Source organism: Varroa jacobsoni, unplaced genomic scaffold, assembly GCF_002532875.2.
Source record: "Varroa jacobsoni isolate VJ856 unplaced genomic scaffold, vjacob_1.0 scaffold_1186, whole genome shotgun sequence".
NCBI classification, from domain to species: Eukaryota; Metazoa; Arthropoda; class Arachnida; order Mesostigmata; family Varroidae; genus Varroa; species Varroa jacobsoni.
The window spans coordinates 92,714-112,082 of NW_019214088.1; the positions used below are offsets into that span (position 1 = coordinate 92,714).

General features: G+C 42.9%; 1 protein-coding gene across 2 annotated transcripts; it reads right to left on the minus strand.

Moving 5' to 3' along the window:
- Positions 1–6,215: 6,215 nt before the first annotated feature.
- On the minus strand, positions 6,216–18,943 carry LOC111267426 (uncharacterized). Of its 2 annotated transcripts, none has more exons than XM_086971324.1 (8): positions 18,801–18,943; positions 12,521–12,602; positions 11,730–12,035; positions 11,309–11,465; positions 10,455–11,135; positions 9,800–10,090; positions 8,919–9,333; positions 6,216–8,048 (listed from the first exon to the last, which is right to left on the minus strand). In XM_086971324.1, exons 3-8 carry the CDS (start codon positions 11,895–11,897, stop codon positions 8,039–8,041), a joined length of 1,722 nt encoding a protein of 573 aa, XP_086827450.1. In that variant the 5' UTR covers positions 11,898–12,035; positions 12,521–12,602; positions 18,801–18,943; the 3' UTR covers positions 6,216–8,038. The 2 variants fall into 2 exon arrangements, with proteins under 2 accessions (XP_086827450.1, XP_086827451.1); XM_086971325.1 differs by having other exon boundaries at positions 9,800–10,078; positions 10,446–11,135.
- Between the last annotated feature and the right edge of the window lie 426 nt (positions 18,944–19,369).

Consider the following 19,369-nt stretch of genomic DNA (forward strand, 5'->3'; position numbering starts at 1 on the left):
GTAGGATAATCCTCTGATGAGACGTTCTATGTTCTTGCTCGTCGAAATTTTTTCTTCAGTTCATACCCCGTAACTATATAACTATAAGTAATTGTCTTTCTTCAAGCTGCTCGAACATCTTCTCAGTCGAACTTGTTCTTTAGTGTATGGAGTATATTTATGTTACATGCAAAAACCGTCGATTGTGATACATCTCACGATGGGAATATCGTGTCATGTCTGCGAGGAGTCGTGTGATGAGCATGCATTGAGACTGTGTACAAACGTTTTGGCGCTTTTAGTAAATATAAAAGATTACTAATGTCACTAATCTCAAGCCCGTGTCATTTGTCCAGGGGGTGTTGTGAGCGTAGAAATCGTCGTTTCTCATCCAGAATTCAGTTGCTAATATTGATGTCGAGTAAAAGAAGGAAGGACGGAGATCCTTCGAATACGTCTTGAATCAAACTTCAATGGGTTTACCACCACTCTCCTCCACTTCAACAGCTTATACTTGCTGCTTGTATCCGTCACGCGTTTTCTCCGTCCGTCCGTCCGTCCGTCCGTCCGTTCCTATAAGCCTCGGCCTCAGCAAACTGGGCCTTGTTACTTTGTTTGTCCGCCGATGCGATTCGTGCCTAGTAAGCACCAGTCGTTCAGCTAGCTAGAACTCACGACGGATCCCACAGTGTGATCCATCTCGCAGCACTTTCACACCAAAAAACAAACATATTCTAAGCCTTTTCCCTGCCGCTCGATCACAATGCTTCAGACGTCTCAACATTGATCCGTCGTAACAACCGGTACGGCATATCCGGCGTTTACCTCTCGCTTGTATCGGAGTCACTTTGTTATTTCTAAACACGGTCGAACAGGATAACGTTACTGAATTGCGACACCTAAATCGATACCAATAGCACGACAACAGTGCACGCGTATAGGCCGCACAGAGAACGCGGCATTTTCTATGCGGCTGTAAATGCGCAATCGTATGGACAATTTCTACGTTCTCCAACGTTACGACACGCGCCGAAAAAATGGTGATTTTTTCAAATTTCCCCGAGACAAATGATCGAAACACATACTGACTACCTGTTGCCCGTTTAGTACGTGTGTGGGTGCGTGCTAATTCGTTAGTTAGCTATCGATAGAATGCCAATGTGTTGTTGTCCAGTGGGCGAGCGATACTGTTGAGCATGTCAGTCAGTAGCACGTTTGGCTTTGTTCTGTGGTGTTCCCGACCTGCCCATGTTAATATATATATATATATATATATATATGTATATATGTATATAGTTTCGATTTATATGTATACGGTAATAAGTAATGGCGTTATTGTTTCGTAGTGTTATTAATGGTAAGACACCTGAATGAAGCTTACAACAAGAGGGAGTATATCCATCTTTAAAGTGAGATATAGATATTAATCTCCATGGCAAGGGCTCTTGTATACCGTGTCTAGAAAAATATCAACATCGTTTATATCCATCTCTACCTAAGGTCTAAGGTCTACTGTAATAATAATCATAATAGTGGCAATAGCAGTGTTGCGTTATCAGCGGCCGTGCGCTTCGACAGCGTATCCAAATATCGATTTTTTTTACCTCGTCATGTCGTCATCGTCCTAGCTTCCTGCAACATGTCCTTCTCTTTCGGCACCTTCTTTCGTCGCAGAAGTTTCACAATTTGCTCCTTTTGTCTCTCCGTTCGGGCTCCATTCATCCTAGCATGTGTGCTACTTTTACTGACTGAGACACTTTTATATATATATACATATATATATATATATATATATATATATATATATATATATGTTTTCTTATGGCTACTGTACAAGAGCAACTTTTTACCTTAGCGCATGACAACTTCTAATAATAGTTTTGGACAATGAAATAGACCTCTGATTTCTATGGGCAATAGCTACAAACGAAGAGGAATAGGGAAGGAGAAGACTGTGCCAAGAAAAACACGGACCAAAAGCAATTACAATGAAGGTATCATAAAATGGAGAGACTCATCCACAAAACGTCAGAGCTGAGCACTGATGGAATCTACGATATAATACTCGCGTACGTAATAACGTGCAGGATTCGTCACAAAAGGCAACTAGCTAATGACGGGTTGATTGGTCGAGGAGTACCAATTAAAGCAAGAATAAACAGGCTGCTAAACAGGCACTCAATCAATGAACTATACCCACTGGAAAAATGTTCGAAAGGCTATATTCTGTATATTATACAAGTCTGAGTGTATATTTACTATATTATACAAGTTCAAGAGAAGTTGCGGTTACGGTGCTGTGATCACTGCAGTTACGATTAAACCCAATACACAATGAGTAGGACAGGAAGTGATTGATAAACGGCTGACAGTGCCCATTTTTGTGGCCGGTTAGAGATAAAGTAACATTTCATCTACTCGGCGTTTTGAACTGCGACCAAGGCCTATGACCAAATTGTTCGCGCTAGGACCAGAGAGGCATGCTTGGGGCATTAGTTTTGGCCGATTACAGGACCAGCAGAGATATCGTTGCTGCGAAAATGCAGTGAGCGCGACGTAGCGTGGGACTTTCCAAAAGGTGGTGCTAATAGTAGAAGTCGGACTGGTCGTGGCCACGATAGCAAAGGCCTTACTCTAGTCTGGTAGGATAATTTTCCAAACAGGTTACACAACAGGCGGCTGGGTGTACGATCGGAAAAAGATGTTATATAAATATATAATGTGTGGAAGTTTTGTGAAATGGAAATACTGTGGCAGATCGTACTATTGTCGAATGGGGTTTTTTTAGGGCGAGGGGGCATGCTTCGGTTTTCGTGCTCCAGATTTTATCGAGGTGGCGGTCAGGGGTACGATTCGCGAACAGGTTGAAACGGGTGGTGAGTGACGGGCATCGATGTCTACTGGAGAAGTGCTGATATTATACGTACATGAAAATCCGTTTGATTGTAGCTAATCGTACGGGCTTCATCTGTTGTTCGGCGCGTCTTCAGAATTGCTCTGGGTATCGTAGTGTGCCAAGTTGTCTTCAACATAATTCCGTGTTTCTCTGCGTAGTCTCTTCTAAGTACCGTAAAATTTACCAGGCTACGTTTCGATGTAACTCAATAATTTAAGGTATGGACAACACATACTCAACCACAATCAGGATACTACTTTATGGTCAGCACTGATAAAATCAAATAGTTTGTATAGTCCTTTTCTGTATAGAAGGTCTACTCGGAAATCGCGTTTGCGTCTCGTCGTAGCGCTCAATGTAACATGAAAGCACATTCGGAGCAAACAAAAAATAATATCGCGATGACATAATATCGATAATTCACACCATCGTAATAACTGCTAAACTAAACACGAAACGTAGAAATGGCCGTAATTACAAACATCATATATGGTAGTAACAAAACATACATATATCGTCGCATACGTGCAAGGATACTGGTTCAATTAGCTTATAATAACAAATTGAAGTAAAACATTACATAAATATAGTAATAAGTAATCTAAAAATCTACACACACACACACTTGTTGTATATATATATATATATATATATATATATATATATATATATATGTATATATATGGCAATGATGATACTATCCCGTCGATGGCAATGGACAAAGAGCAGCAATAGCACCAGCCAACGAGATATTATCTGCATTTTACGGCATACAATGCTAGTATGTGTTGTGGTCATGTACATTATAGGTACAGGAGAAAATCATACACAAACATACAGATTGAATGAATGGGGAAAAAAGCGAAGCTGGAGGCTGCAAGACTGAGGTAGAAGAAGCATGCAAAAGCATCAATGAGACCAAAGAAGCACGCAGTTCTGTCTACGTATGAAAAATTGTTCTAGATACGCACAATGCTTGTTGCAATGAATCATATATAGGTAAATTCGAAGTAATGAAAAGATAGGGCGGAATTGGATGGACGAGTCTTTGCGCGGCTGTGATTTGGCTGCCAGGGTGTGACTGCATGTCGGTCAAGCATTGCTCCATTGTTGATCTTACGGTTGACAGTGAAGACAATTAGTACAACGCTGATGACACCAAGAAAAATTGTTCGAAACATTATAGAAGTTTATGGGAAGACATAGAAGTACACGTAGTGAAATTTACCGGAATATTTTCAGTCCTATCGGATTTTAATGTTAGCCAGCCTTCCATTTTCTTAGGAGGACAATTCGATTAATAATCGTATTAGGTAATTGACGTAGTAGTCGTAGTTTATGGATTTTACTCTACTAATCCTTTCGAACTTGTTCCGACAGAACCTGCTCGTTCTGATCTTGACAGGGTTAGATGGGTTTATGTAATACCCTGGATATACTACCCCTCATCACTGTCACCAATTAATAGTTCGAGTGTTCTCAGGAAGCCTCGGTACTGAGTAGCATCTGGCAATAATATGCTTGTTTTCTATAAAAATGCCACAAAGTTCGAAAAGTCGGGAGTTTCTCGTTTTAAATGCGACATGAAACTTAACACATGTAACAAGTGGACATATAAGTATATTGTTATGTATTGAATATATTCGAAAAAAAGACAATGAACAAGACAAAAACAATTGCAGGGTAGTGCCGCGGATGTATGATATAAAGTAACTTACATGGTTAAATGAAACTGCAACATTAACGATTGAGTAATTGCTGATTAAAAAAATACTTAATAACTAGTTTAACGCGAAGGACATAATTAGTACGTAAGGGCATTAAGTGGCAAAAACATTAAAAGAGACCAGATAAAATAACCCAACGTGAACGAGTACAATAAAAAAGACGTTATATCTTGTCGACATCAATCTTCTTCTGATAATATTCAGTAACGAAAACGTCAACGCAGAGTTCACAGATCTATTCCCATTCCACTAGTGAAGGCATGGTTAATGGAGAAAGCGTACGTAAGGAGGCCTGTTAACAACTCATTTAAAGATGATCAAAATTAAGCTCTCTGTGGCTGTGGAAGTCAATCTTGACTTTTATCAGCTGTTCAGGGCGGGGGAATCGAAATCTTTAAAGGCCAAAAATACAATGAAGAGGTACACAAAGAGCTTATGAACATGAGGAGTGCAAGAGTGGGTACGGGTTGTTATCTTTGTGCGCAAAGACTTGCTTTTCTTTCTTGGAAGTGGATTTTCTGTTATGAAGCGCATCGGCAACGGGGTACTCGAAGATGTTGAGGGAATCATTATACAACGGGTGCAATGTGGGCATAAGGATTGAGTACGTGAAGATGTATACATGACGAAACGTTCTGTGATTACGGAAACAGGTTTCCTAGTAGTCATTTTTTGCGACTCAATACCGTTTCGTGGTTAAGATCGACACAAAAACAAGACAGCTTTGTAGTTTGTCGAATGTCAATGGATGACTTTGGTGTTTTTTAGAGCTTCTGCGACACTCCGGTGAAACAAGAAAGACGGTTATAGATAAATGGTTTTGCAGCCAGTTAAGTAAGTTATATACAATATAATGGCTATTGATAATCAAGGAATTATCCTATCATTCGTTTAAGTGGCTGATTGGCCGTGGGAATTCTCCGATAGAAATCTCTAATCGCTAACAATCGATCTACCCATGTATGCGTGCGCTCCTCTAGTCGTGGTCCATTCGAGGGATTTGTTTTTGTTGTGTAACTTCGTATATTCTTCATGTGTCTCTAGTAAGTAATAAGTTTTAATTAGCATGTCGAGCTCTTTTTTACTCGCTTTTTATCTCATGTTTTTTTCCCTTCGTGCTGAACATCATTTTTTTGTACAAAAATATTCAACCACTATCGAAATTTGTCGATCAAAATGAGGGGTATACGCTTATGAAGCCTAGTTATGAGAAGGTTTCAATTGGATCGTAATGCAGTCGGTTAAACGATGCCTTTACGTGCCATATCGATCTCTAGGGTGACTCATTACTCAATTCGTCGTCAAGCACCATATTTCCTCCTCCTAAATATGGTGCTTGTTCTCGTTCTGAAGTGTCTTCTTCTTCATATCTAATACAATTTCCAGCTTTCCTTAGGCGTGCCACGCTTCATGGTCGCCACTCTTCCGGGATTTTAGTTTTTTCCCTCCTTCCCTCCTTTGCCCCCATCTACCTCGTAAGGGACTATTACTTTGTCACCTCATACGATATATATATATATATATATATATATATATATATATATATATAGAGAGAGAGAGAGAGAGAGAGAGAGAGAGAAAGATAGAAGGCAGAAGGCGAGACGCATATGGCCTTTTTTCTTTATCGAAATTCCACCGTTTTTTACTCTACGTTCGTCCTGACAAACAAAAGGCTTGCACGCGCAAATTAGAACATTATGATCTCAGGACTGGTTTTCGATATGGCTTACATTTCCGCTCTCTCGTTTAATTAGCGACCTTTAACCTTCCGACACCGCAGTAGAAGCAACTACAGTTCCAAGTAATTGTACAAACAATTTTCTTTGTTTCTTTATCAAGTAGTCTTCTTCATAAACTCTATCTCTTCTTATTCATGTTTCTTGCTCTCTTTCGCTTAGTTACATTTCTTACTTTGTTTTTCGCTTTCACCCAAATCGAATATGTATATATATATATATATATGTATATATATATAAATAATCTAAAAAAGACAATCGTAGAAGTCACTATGGACGTTTGATTTCTTGCGCTTTTTGTTCCATTGTATTTTATATTCCGTCTGATGAACGCCTTTTTCCGGTTTGTCAGAAGTTTACATGGTTTAACAGCCGAGATGGCCGAAAAGTTGTTCGTTAGCAGACCCCACAAAGACGCAGGTTTGTTCACAGACCATTTGCACGTATAGGGGGAGGCGTACATTAGCAACGTCTGTCGTGTTTGCGAAAATTAGCGAGCACCTTCATTGTACTCCATTTGCTCAGAATCAAGTTATACCATTTTAGAGAAATAGCTTTTCTGGCATCTTTAGGACGAAAAAACTATCGTTACTTGTGCTCAAAACTCTGACAAATAGAGGTACGTTTCGACTCTAGACAGCGATATTAGTACTGTTTCATGCTTTCTCCGGTTATTGTTGTTATTGTCATTATGAGACGTAGATGTTCAATTTGAATTGCCATCAAACTGTGGGAACCGCTAGACTTCAATGCACACTCTCTATAGTCTTCTGCTATTACCATTCTTCAAAAAGGTGTCTCTATCGAGTTTGGTGATCTGCGTTGTTCATTTTCGACAAATACTCATAGTAACAAAAATCCACCTCAGTTGGCCTCTTTTGCAATGAGCCCATCCCGTTTCTAGGGATGGAAGCTAAACCAATCGAGAACCTTCGCAAAGTTTCTTTCAGCTCTTCAATAAAGTCCTTTCTTCATTGGTCGTGCAATATTGAGCATGGCATTCCAGTCATTCGTTATCATATCTTGCTGTAGCTTCTATTTTCCTTCAGTTTCTCTTAGCATATACCGTGAAATCTTATTGATTGATCTTTCTACACAGTAACTTGCTCGCTCCTCGTTTTTCCACGCGCTCTTTCATCATCACCGCCATTACCATCATCATCATTGTCATTATCAAAGTCTATCTATCATTTGAACCAGCTGAACACATGGCCTAACTTGGATCCGTCGTTCATTATCTTTTGAGCCTTTCTATTTGCTTGTTTCGCGCCCCCTTTTTCCCTCTTAGTTCCTCATTTTCCGCTTACTCAATTCAGTCAATTTTGCCACAAACGTCTTCATTCACATAGAGTTTTTTTGGCTCCGTTCGTCATCGTCCTAGCAGAGTCCGTTCATCGGATTCACGTATCCCTTCCGCATCTTCGTATCTTCTATATATTCACCATTATCATTTTGTTCCTCTTTGTTCCGACATCTTCGGCAGCGAATCGGTTTACAGGTCCATAGTCTTGATTTGTAGATTTTTTCAATTCTATATACAAGGGTCTATTCTTTACTCACAGTCACAGGCTGCAGCGGCAGCAGCAGCAGTACTTGCTACTGAGTTCAACAGCATACCAAGACAGCATTGTCATCTCGGGATGGGTCACTTACTGCTACCGCCACGCCGAGCATTGCACCGTTGCTCATGCATCTTTCGTTTACGACACCCTGTTGGAGGAAGGACAGGGGGAAATCACAGACAATTGGTCCAGTTTAGGTTAGTATTACTTATTCGACCTGTATCTGGTATAAAGGACGATTGGCATGAAGGGTGACAATGCTTGGAAACTGAGCCCTGGCATAAACAACTAATAGGAGACAAGTTACGGGAATCTATGATGACGCTTTTCCATGCATGGTAATACCACGGTGCATATGAAGAAGTGTTTTTGAAGACTAGAGACAATTGTGGCCATCAGGTAGAGGTATAGTTTTTTCTTATGGTAAACATTAGAGCCAGCTAACGTAGTATACGGAAGGGGCATATAAAATAAATCGGTATCTATAAGTATTTGTAAAAATGCCGGCCGTTTTTATCTATTGCTTTACTTTTCTAATGCTTACTTCATTAATGATCACATTTTTTCATTGTTCAATGGCTTATTCTTTTTTCATGTAAGATTACATAGGTAAAAGATACAAGCTCATCAATAAAAATGATCCTTTTTCGAAATAGTCCTAAGGCACAGGCTACGTCAAGCTTCAAAAATTCGCGTGGAGTGCCTCATTTAGCTTAAAAATGCCAGTGTTAAAATTAACAAGCCATTTCTGAGAAGTCCTTTGAACTGTAGCGTCCATTGTTTAGGCAAATTTTCCGAAACCGTTGTTTATCTAATCTGATACACCCATATTTCGAGCTCGAGCACAAACGGCAATTTTGTGGCCCAGACATAACTGCTGCCACCAACAGTCTTGTACCACAACTGAATTTTTCGCTAACAGGATCTAAAACTCGGATATTTGCGAACAAGAAAGAGGAAAAATGCATCAAATTAATAGTCTAATATATATGCGTGTCCTTTCGTTTGAAGTACTTACGCTTCCTGCTTGATGCTAAGTTCGTTGCAAGAAAGGTTGGTATTTGCTGGCGTGGTGCTTGCAGAATCTCGACTTTCGCGATTCTCCCTAGCCGCAGCCCCGCCTTCGCTGAAGTCGATAGCCATCGTCTCCTCCGGGATCGAGTAGCTGCCCCGAGAGTCGTCATCATCGTCTTCCATCGCCGACACACTGTGGGGCGCCGCGGCGAGCGCGGCCATGCCGGCTAGGCCAGGGTGATTCGGCAGCGATATTCCGGGCTGCGTTTGGGGAGGGGGCGAACCAGATTGGCCAGCGGCTCCTGCTATTGCCAATGCCGAACTCTGAATAAGTTGCCAACCCAGCTGCTGTTGCAGTGCTGCGAAAGCTGGAGGTGGCGGAGATTCCTGTTGTGCGGCTGCTGCCGCAGCCATCGCTGCTGCAAAAAGCAACGAAGTGACCATTTCCGTCAACAATTGCGTTTAGAAGAACACACAGTTCCAACTAAGATGGTAGCAAACGCTGCTTAACTCAAAAGTAAAGCAAAATATATTAGATATACGTTAAACTAAACGGTTCGAAATTCCCAGAACCGTACATGTTCTAGATAGATCGTTAAATAAAAATTGCTGCATTGGCTTGGATAGAAGTACCCGTAGATTTATTCAGGCAGAAACACTTATCGAACACGTTTTTTGTTCGCCATTGCCTTTTCCAGTAGGGACAGCAGGAATAACTGATTCGAACAAAATATATCGACAGAGTTGTCAAGCGGAAGTGACGACGAAGCCGGTTCATATGACTGAAAAATGTACGGGTCCTGTAAAGGCAAAAAGAGGCTTTCAAGTAGCATGATAGCTAACTCAATGGATTATTTCGTTTGTTGCAAAGTTGTAACAACTAACCGTGTTGTTGTCGAAGTTGTTTTTTGGCCTCTTTCCTACGATTATTAAACCAATTGTTCACCACTGGTAGGGTAACTTTTTCACGGTCGGCTAACGGACGATCCGGTCGTTCGACAGCAACATTACACTCCTCGACAATCTGCTCACGAGTCTGCGCATCAGGGTACGGATCACGCTCGTAGTACCGTTCCAATACCGCTAGATGGGCACTTTTAAAGGTAAACCGCTCGCGTTTCAGGGGGATCAGGTCACCATTTTCGCTGACCATGCGCTTCACGCCTGGATGAGGGGCTGCGATACGTTAGTCAGTATAAGTTACATGAAGCCTTGACACCAACAGCTATTCTTTTCTAACTTGTCCCCACTTTCTAATGGCGGGCGATACGTGTGCACATAAACTATTATATATATGATCTTAGCCCTAGTCTTCACTGCAAACCAGTCAGCGGCGACAATTAGTTATTAATATCTGACTCGATTTGTTCGTAAAAAAGCTATAAGTCCTATAAATGTGACTACATAAAAACATACGTCTTAAACTTGGAGACACGACAAGCTATCATGCCAACGTGTGCAGGGAGCAGAGCGGCGCATATCATGAACGATACAAAGCGGAAAAAATGTGGGAAGGGTTGGGTGTACTTACGAGACTTACCGAGCTTCCACGGGTTGTTCTTGCACGTGAGGTACCACATGTAGAAGGTGTTTTTCGTTCGCTCCGACATGTCGGCAATGTCTCCACGGAAAAATCGGCTCACGTAAGCTTGCGACATTTTCGTCATTTCGGCGATCATCGTCTGCTTGATATTATAGCGCATAACAAAATTGCGAATTTCACTGAGCAGTGCTTCCTCGCCCTTTCGTTTTAATTCTTCGACGTCCGGCGGACAATAGTCTTCGGGCAAATAAGGGGCCATAGTACCAGTACTTTCACCAGAGACGCTTAAGCTTGCGGCGCGTGACATTGGTGCTTGAAGCGGGACAACGCCGAGGTGGCCATTGGGTGTGGAACCGTTACCATTAGGTGTTAGGGGCGGTCCGTGACTGGGTGTCGGTGCCATAAGAGGCCACGAGGCCATCAAAGCGGCTGCCGCCTGGAGGTTTTCCCGATCAGTTTCGGACGGCGTTAATACCGGGGGTAGCAATGACGTGCTACTATCCGTTGAGGCCCGATGAGGTGGGGGCGATTTGTGCGGAGGCGCTAGCGTCAATTGCAAGGGGGGCGTCATCTGCTCGCGGCCTTCCGTTGCCGAGCTATCCTCATTTGAGGAAACACTGCAAGCGCTTTGCGCAGATGACTTTGGTCGACCGTTTTGTTCGCCATTTGTTCCATTTCCTGCACATGAAGAAGGCGGAACGTAATTTTGTTATATGCTTCAAGCAGCCGACAACATTTGGGTCTTTACTATCACGCATCTGTTCAATTAATAATAGCATCAATCCATAGTTGCGCTTGGATACGTGTTTGTAAGCATGTATATATATCTATATGTAGCAAACGTAGACTACCGTTCGGATGGTGATGGGGCGCGTGAGAATGTTCTTTTTCAGAGGAGGTATTTCTTTCTTGATCCCTGACGTGAAGCGGTGTCCGACCTCCATTAACCTGAGGTGGACTGCTCGATGCCACACTGTTTACTCTTCCACCGGAATTCCGCAAGAGGCTCTGAAGATTTGATTAAGTGGTTTGTTATTCGTTGATCTTTTCATGAAGCACACATAAAACCATAAAAGAAATCATGCATGTTTCTGCCTTATATATATATTTCCCTTTCTTTCGAAGCGAGAGAAAATAAAATTTAACAAAAATTGTATACGTGTACCATAAAGCACAACATAAAATGGCAACACCGAAGATAACAAATAGATAAACTTAGTCTACTTAGAACGCTTTCAAGTGATTTTGTTTCTTGTGACCTTTGATACGAACCCCACCAACCTGAAGGTCCCACTCCAGTTGGTCAAACTTGTCAAACGCTAAAGCGACCTGGTCTTTCGTCATACCCGAAGCCCGAAGCCTTCGTACTAACTCGAACTGCTCTATCGTGAATAAAGCAGTCATTCTTTCTCTCATTTTGTCCATCACCTCACGCTTCATGCCGCTTCACACCCTTCGACCTCGTCTCCGTCCTTGCCTTGCGGTCCGCGACCTGTTACCGCGGTCCTCACGATGTCCACTAGATCTCAACTACGACTTCATTACTGTACAATTTTGCGTACACCACGCCTCAATCAACTGGGAAAATAGCGAGTGAAGAAAACAGTGTTATATTATTTACTTTGTATTTCATAATACTAGCCTACTCATTGATTTTCGGTAACGTTTAGTTACAAGTTCGAAGCCTGGTTTTAGAGTCCGCCAAGAAAAAGAAAATCTACCTGTAAACGTTACCGGGTTCGCATACTACGGGTATGTATGAAGTGTTTAAATTGAAATTTAAAGCAAATAAGACCTAGAGAAAAACATTAACTCCTAGATTCATTAGCTTTAGAAATCATGTCAGAGTTAAACGAGCGCTGATTCGGATAGGAGTCAACCTCCGCAAACTGCTACTGCAGCCACTGCTGCTGCCTCTCTGCGTCCATCCCTATCCCATAATTTCCCATTAGTTTTTCCTTCTGTACGTTATATTTTCAGCTTGATATTATGAGCCTATCAGTGGAAGGTTTGAGTCTCCCAATCTATAAATACGTTGTTAGAGGAAGAGCGGCTATACTTACATCCAGAAATCTCAATCGAACGCAGCCAGCCCGGTACGGCTAGTTTCGGGGGCTTACATCTCGGCCGGCTCTTCTACACCTTCTAAAAAAGAAGTGAAATCAGCTACTGAGTATCATGTCTCCGGCTACATATTCGTCGACACCGCGTCATATTTACAAACATACACAGAAGTCGATTCATACCTAAGTTGAACGCGCCCAATTTCGGACGCAAAACGTATTATCGAAAATACCGTTTCGATATAGTTAAACTTCCGTACGTATAACAAAAGTAAACGAACGCTTTGATTTATTTGGGGGACCAACTGGTACGCTCGCTAGCTTTTAAAATGATCTCTTGGGATCTCTCGCCCTGACCTTGGAAAAGTGAATAGTACCATATTGGCTCCCCCTTAAGACTCTCGTCACGTTTTTTTCTCATTATGAGTTTTTACGATTAAATAATAGTTATAAGTAAACAATTATGAACTATAATTGCGTTCGGTTTTCGAAAACAAACTATAAACAATTTTTTCTTCTGGGTAGAGATAATCTTCTTTTTTTTTTTAAATTTATTTTGTATTGGTACAGTTGATGCTCATCATCTGCAGCAATTTTGATCCACCACTGACAAAAAGTCTAAGGCAAATGCAACTTTAATGCCAACTGGGGGGGCCAACCATGAGCTCAATAGAAAGGAAAACCTTCTACGCTCTTTTACGCAACAGAAACGTTCGAATAGCTATAGGTTAAATTCTCATACGCTCTAAGCGTGTCCTGTGAAAATCTCAGCCCAAAAACGCCGTTAAGAAGCTTCATCGGCCTTAGTATAATCTAATTTTCTTAGCAACTTAAGATATGGATTCGTTTAGCTGGTTCTTTTTCCTCTCGTATCGTATGGTCACTATGTTTACTGTTAAATTGCACTGCGTAGTAGTATAATAGTACTAGTAGACGATATCTAAATATAGGTCCTGAGGATCGAGAATGTTAGTTTCGAACTTTAAAGGCGCGTCTGCTCAGACTCAGATGATAGATTCATTTTTTTTTTTATTATAGGACAAAGAGCTGTCTTTAATTTTATGTTTGTAGTTTGTGCCCTTCATAGTCCTGTGAGTTGACGTCTACACATACCATAATTATATCTCCAGCAAATATCAGCTAAGCAATACGATCAATAATTTCGAAGATCTAATCCTTTGGTGAGTGGTTTTTGAATTTACCCTATGTTGACGTCTTCTATTTCGTCGGATATCTTACGTCAAACTCTAGGTGATGCATCAAATTTCGGCCTTACGTTCGAAGTTGTAGCGAATATGTATTGTCGGATAAGTTTTGTCTTCACTCGCCATCGACACGAACATTCTCTGAATAGCGGCTCATATAAGAGAATCTACCCTATTAGCATGACGAGTTTACAGTAACTTACAGTTTACAACTTCAACAAACAAGACGAAATGAATCGCCCTTTAACTCTAACTGGACGAATTTAATCAACCATTTCAGTGAAATCAGCAGTTCTTCATATAATCTTCATTGTGTCTAATGATAATGCTGGTTGTTAAATAATTCTTTATGGCTGCAGTATTGTTGATGGGCCAGGAACATTAGCCATCTGCTAATGGTAGAATTGGCCGCATCATTGCCGAACCTCGCGTTGGCTTTTGCGTCCACAGCACTTCAGTTGATGACGGAAATGTTTATTGCTGCACAAATCGTCACCCCTGTTATAGGGTATGAGCTATTTGCGTCAATGACGTTTTCAGTTTATACGAGCTTAACGAACAATTCCCAGTGGGTATATATGCCCATAGATACGATATAGGGTAGAACGATTTTGTCAGAATAAATCGAATCGGCAACGATTTTATACGGCTTGGGCAAATGGCTATTAAGCGTCCATCGTTGCTAGCTAATAAAAACTGGCCACTTCATCTTCGTAGCGGTGATGAAACGTCAGACGACAAGGCTGTAATGGCTACGAGGTGGGCCAAAGCCTTTGCCGATGCTAATTCACTCCCGTTTGCGTTTAAAGAAAGGAAACCTAACAAATGAGTTGCAGGGCTTGAGCGACTCGCCAAAAGCGGAAACGGCCGGCTGGTAGGACGACGGTCCAATCTCGGAAGCATTTGCAATGGTTAACTGTTGTATAGTTAGATCCTTAAATGGCATCTGTGGCAAAACTGTATGATTGCTTTTCGACGCATCAGTCCTACTCGAACTGTTCTCCAAAAGGAGCAAACGTTCAAATAGCCTGAGCAAGTGAGGTGGGCATTGCAAGACAATCTAGACCTAAAGCGGTACCAAGATGACCAAATCTTGTCAAAGTCACATGTAGAAGGTGGCAGAACTCTTTTTAGTTGATCGCCTTTGGCAATTGTATTTCATGGGGACATAAGTCGCCGGATGCCTACTTAAATGGGGCGACCCTAGCGATAAAGTGTAAGAATGTTGTGCCCAACAATTCCACAGTTACCCACATTCTTGCTACTAACATAGCCCTGCGAGTACAAAGCAAACCGTTTGATTGTCCGCAACGGCAAGGCCAGACTTACGTTCTAGTTTCGGATTATATCTGTGGCCGCCAAGTCTGCCAGCGGAAGAAGTAAATCCACAATGATAGCCCAACTAGCACCGAGTCTGCAACCGCCAAGGTCACGGCAGACATGCGCTGTACATCAGACATACTATAACTGTTTTCTGCTTTGTTGGGTATACTGAGCAAGCAAAAAGCTTTGTGTTGTACAAGGGGAAACTATCGACTACAGGAAAAGAGTATTCTGTGCATTTGGTTGCTTTCAAAATGTTTTGAATGAGATGGGGTACTGTAATTTCGTCAGTTAGTGACTACTGCTAAACTATTAGGCAACGCCCACAAAATGTTGTATCTGTAACGACGCTGGCAGAGCACAGTTTTCTTTGCCCTGGCTATTTGGCGTTTCACTTCGACCCCTGATGGCGACAATACAAAGCAGAGCTTGTGCGCTAGCGTACCAGGACGTTACGTCTGGAGATCTTGCTTATATGGCTTGGGCTCTGACTTGTTCTTTTTTAGGACGGCAGTATCAAATAATGTGTGCCCCTCGCCTGATATGTCTTGCAAAGCTAGTCTCATCAGTCTTTGGCGTGTTATTATTTACCCCATTGATTATTTCAGCATAGGAATCTAATGTTGTAGCAGAAACGTGGCTATAGACGGGGGCGCGGGGGGGAGCTCTGCCATTTTCATGATCTTTGTGAAGAAAATTTGATTATCTTGATAGCATGCTAAGCGTCAGTTCATCTAGCAACATCTACTTCATTTGTGTTGAACTCGAATGTTTGTTGCTTTTGGAAAAACAGCCCGGTCAAAACTGATGCTTCCGACAGCGATTTCATTGACCATTCTCATTCACTTTTGCGGTTCATTTTCTCTGTTAACATTAAACGCGTTTTAGTTGTATGTTAGCTGCTGCCCGCAGTGTCTGTCACGTGCTCGTTTAGATTGTACCATGGTACCGAAATTGGGTCGCTTTAACATGGCTATGTAGATGTGTAAAACACGTAGAAGTTACATGACCAGACCATCAGAACACGATTGGATAGAGTATATCAAGTTATTGTCCGCTTCTACTTTATAGAACTGCCATACCAAAAAATCTACCCTTATTATGCACTAGATTTCAGCTGTTAACCGTACCATCAGCTTTCATGTCACTGGCAGTCACGCATACAATCATTTCAAAGCTTTACGCAGTCGCACACCTGCGGCATTTTCACAAATGCAAATTAAGTCCGACGTGGCGTCAACGAAAAAATCATGTACGACATTGCTAAAGCCCACGTTTGCATAATGGAGTAGTCGTCGTTCCGCTCCGGAAAAAGACAACGGTTGCGATGCAACCTACAAAGCTTTCTAAGGCCATTGTTCAGGAACGGTAACGGCAGGACGCCGTCTGGCTCACTAGTCGACAGTCGTGGACAGAGTTTGCCGGCAAAGGTGGCTTCTTCATATTACGTGTCCAACTAATTTATATCAGAAATGAGTGGCGCATTTTCTCCCTCACCACATCTAAACCTCGTGTCGTCCCTGTGATGAGCGGTCTTTAAGGTTGACCGCACCTTTCCTACTCCCTTTTAGGTCCGATAGAAAAATACTAAACGATGCTGCCCTTTGCGGTTTTTATTCCTGTTGCTCGCCTCCTTCCGATCTCGCTTGCTGGCCACCAATTGATCCACAAGCCAAAGGCCGCACACACGAAGGAAATGCCACCTGCAGATTGCTACTACTATTACTTCTATTGTTTGAGTAAAGTTTCCGGCAGCAATTAACGTATAGACGCAGGCGAGCTGCTGTACGGGGCAACATTAGCGGGCAACGTTTATGCCTCCTTGTGAAAGCCTGCTGTATTCTGGTCCGATTTCTCCCACTCCATAGAAGCAAATCTCGAGTCTATTTCCCAGTTCTTTTCTATTACGGGTATATAATAGCTCTTAACTCCGTTTACAAGCAGAGGGCCCTGCGCCGAACCGTCGCTTGTGGCCGGATGTGACCCCATTTATCGCCAGCACGTAATCCATCCCCAAGGCCAAACGCCGCTTACCTCTCATACATTATTCTTACTGCCATTGTTGCTTTCCTACCCAAAAACCACTCATTACCCGGGCAGAAAGTGAGCCATTCCACAGTCAAAGCTTCAAAGCTAACCTACTTTTTTCGTTCTCTCAAGTCACTCTGGCGGCAGCTGTAATTCAACTGCTGTAAACAGAACAGTCTGAACCGCCTGTCCTTGCCGTACGCGTCTGGCGTTTTACTTCGAGTGTTACGTATGTCCTCATGCCGTAAGAGCAGCATAAAACCGTTGTCCGATATATACCGCCGACTAACAAGCCAGTGTCGGCCTCGAGCTCAATAGCGCCTCCATATTGTCCTAGTTTGACTGAAGCGCCCCTTGCAGGACTCTAGCTGATCGTGAGTTGGCTCCGGCAGATGAGCGGATACGCTCCGGCCGACCCGGATCGGCTCCCTTCGCCCCGACTTACGTTAGGGTCCGTCGCAAACAGACAAATGGACAATACGAGAAGAAAAAAGAGGAAAAGAGGAGAAGGTTTAGGCGCGCAATAAACCCCATCTGTCCCTTAAATCGTCCACGCAGTAAACGACTCCCTGGGTCAAACCTACACCGTTAGCTCAGTCAAGATTTACGTAGATGGGTCTATTTACTTATTAACCACGAACGTTCGTCGTCGATATTGTCGTCGTCTTGACGCGACTACCAATCCCGCATCAAGCGCACACAAGCGATACACGTTCTCTTCAATGCATCGCTGCTGTCCTCAGCGTCAACATCACTATCAACAACAACAACAATATTAAAACAGAAGCACATTGACCATGAAGCGAAAAGTTGTGGTCACCCGAATCTCACCATAAACATTGTTCACTGATGTATAGCACGTAGTAAGACACGTAGGTATTCCTGAGACGTGTACGACACTGCACGCATCCGATCGACACCGAAATCACACGATTTACCACAGGGATGGCAGAATATTCGAACGTTGAGCACTCTCACCATTACGGGCACGTCACTGACATCACGATTGGAACAACAGCACAAATATCTCTGATTTTCTCTTTTCTTACATTTTCATGGGATTTGTTAGCATTGACAGCGCTGAGGACTCCGATAATTATTACGACTGTTATTGCTACAACTATATGGTTTGCCACTGATGATGATGATGGCGGTCAATCAGACCGAATCAAAACAAGCGCCAAAATCATCTTGTGGCACAGAAATGAACGACGGAAAGAACAACGTTACCGTTCTTGAGTCATCGGCGCCACTTGACATTACTCGATCATGTGTACCCTGATTGTATTAAATTCAGTGGAAACAATACGAACGCCACTACAACAACGGGTACCAAATCACGGTGCTGGAACAGCCCACAAGAAAAAGCAAGTGGTCTTCACCCTCATTTTTGACGTCATTAACGCAGAGTTCTGGACGCAGCTGCTGCCGGAAACTGCTTGTTTTGGCACTTCTGCTCTTATCAGCCGCTGCGTATACAACGTACAAACATATCGCGCAAGCAGAATTCAACACTCGTGGAAAATCTGTTAATCGAGGGATTCATTCAGGGAGTAAATTTCAGTAGGCAACACGAGGAACCAGCCATTCTTTCAAACATACGCGCCTTACGCAGTCACATACAAACAAACGTCAACACGCACACGGATATGCGTCGACTCGATACAATAGAGAGTGACAAATCAACACAGCGAGACTTTAAAGAGACATTGAGACTCACTCACGCGCTGCTGTGTGGTTGACGGAACCATCCAACCTCAACGGGGTTCCGACTCGATCTGACGGCGAGCCGACCTTCTCCACGAGTTCGCCTGGTCTACTCGCCTGAGGGCGCCACCATCGAGCCCCATTCGAACCCCATTCTCGACCCGTGCCCCCACCTTCTGTAACGCCGACTTGAGTCGACTCGATTCGAGGCGACCCGGCTCGGCTCCCCCAAAAACGCTCGGGGATCGGGCCGGTGCCGCCGCTCCCGCTGACAGTAGCGCTGGCAGCGACACACACACGAACACTAGTATACACTCCGTCGTCTGTCGCGCATCGAGAGTGTGTCGAGTTGGCCTCGTAGAATTTCGTTTTAGCCGCTGCTGCTGTTGCAGCTGGTTCGCCACTCAAGGCGGCCGTACGGCAGGAGCTGCAGTGGTGGCAGTACCAACAACAAGACGGCCATACAGCAAATATACACGCTCATAGAGACATACTTTCGTACGCAGATGCACATATACACAGATCTTTGGAGATAACGAAAGCGGAACAAAGTGTAAGAGGCACCACTGCCAGATTACTACACGGG

Bases quoted from the DNA above. Each gene is read 5' to 3' on its own strand.
- LOC111267426 (XM_086971324.1), bottom strand. From the start codon at position 11,897: ATGAAGCGTGAGGTGATGGACAAAATGAGAGAAAGAATGACTGCTTTA. The intron at 11,136-11,308 runs GTAGTCTACGTT...CTTCATGTGCAG, and splicing joins GCCCCATCACCATCCGAACG to GAAATGGAACAAATGGCGAA. The intron at 10,091-10,454 runs GTAAGTCTCGTA...AACGTATCGCAG, and splicing joins GAACAACCCGTGGAAGCTCG to CCCCTCATCCAGGCGTGAAG.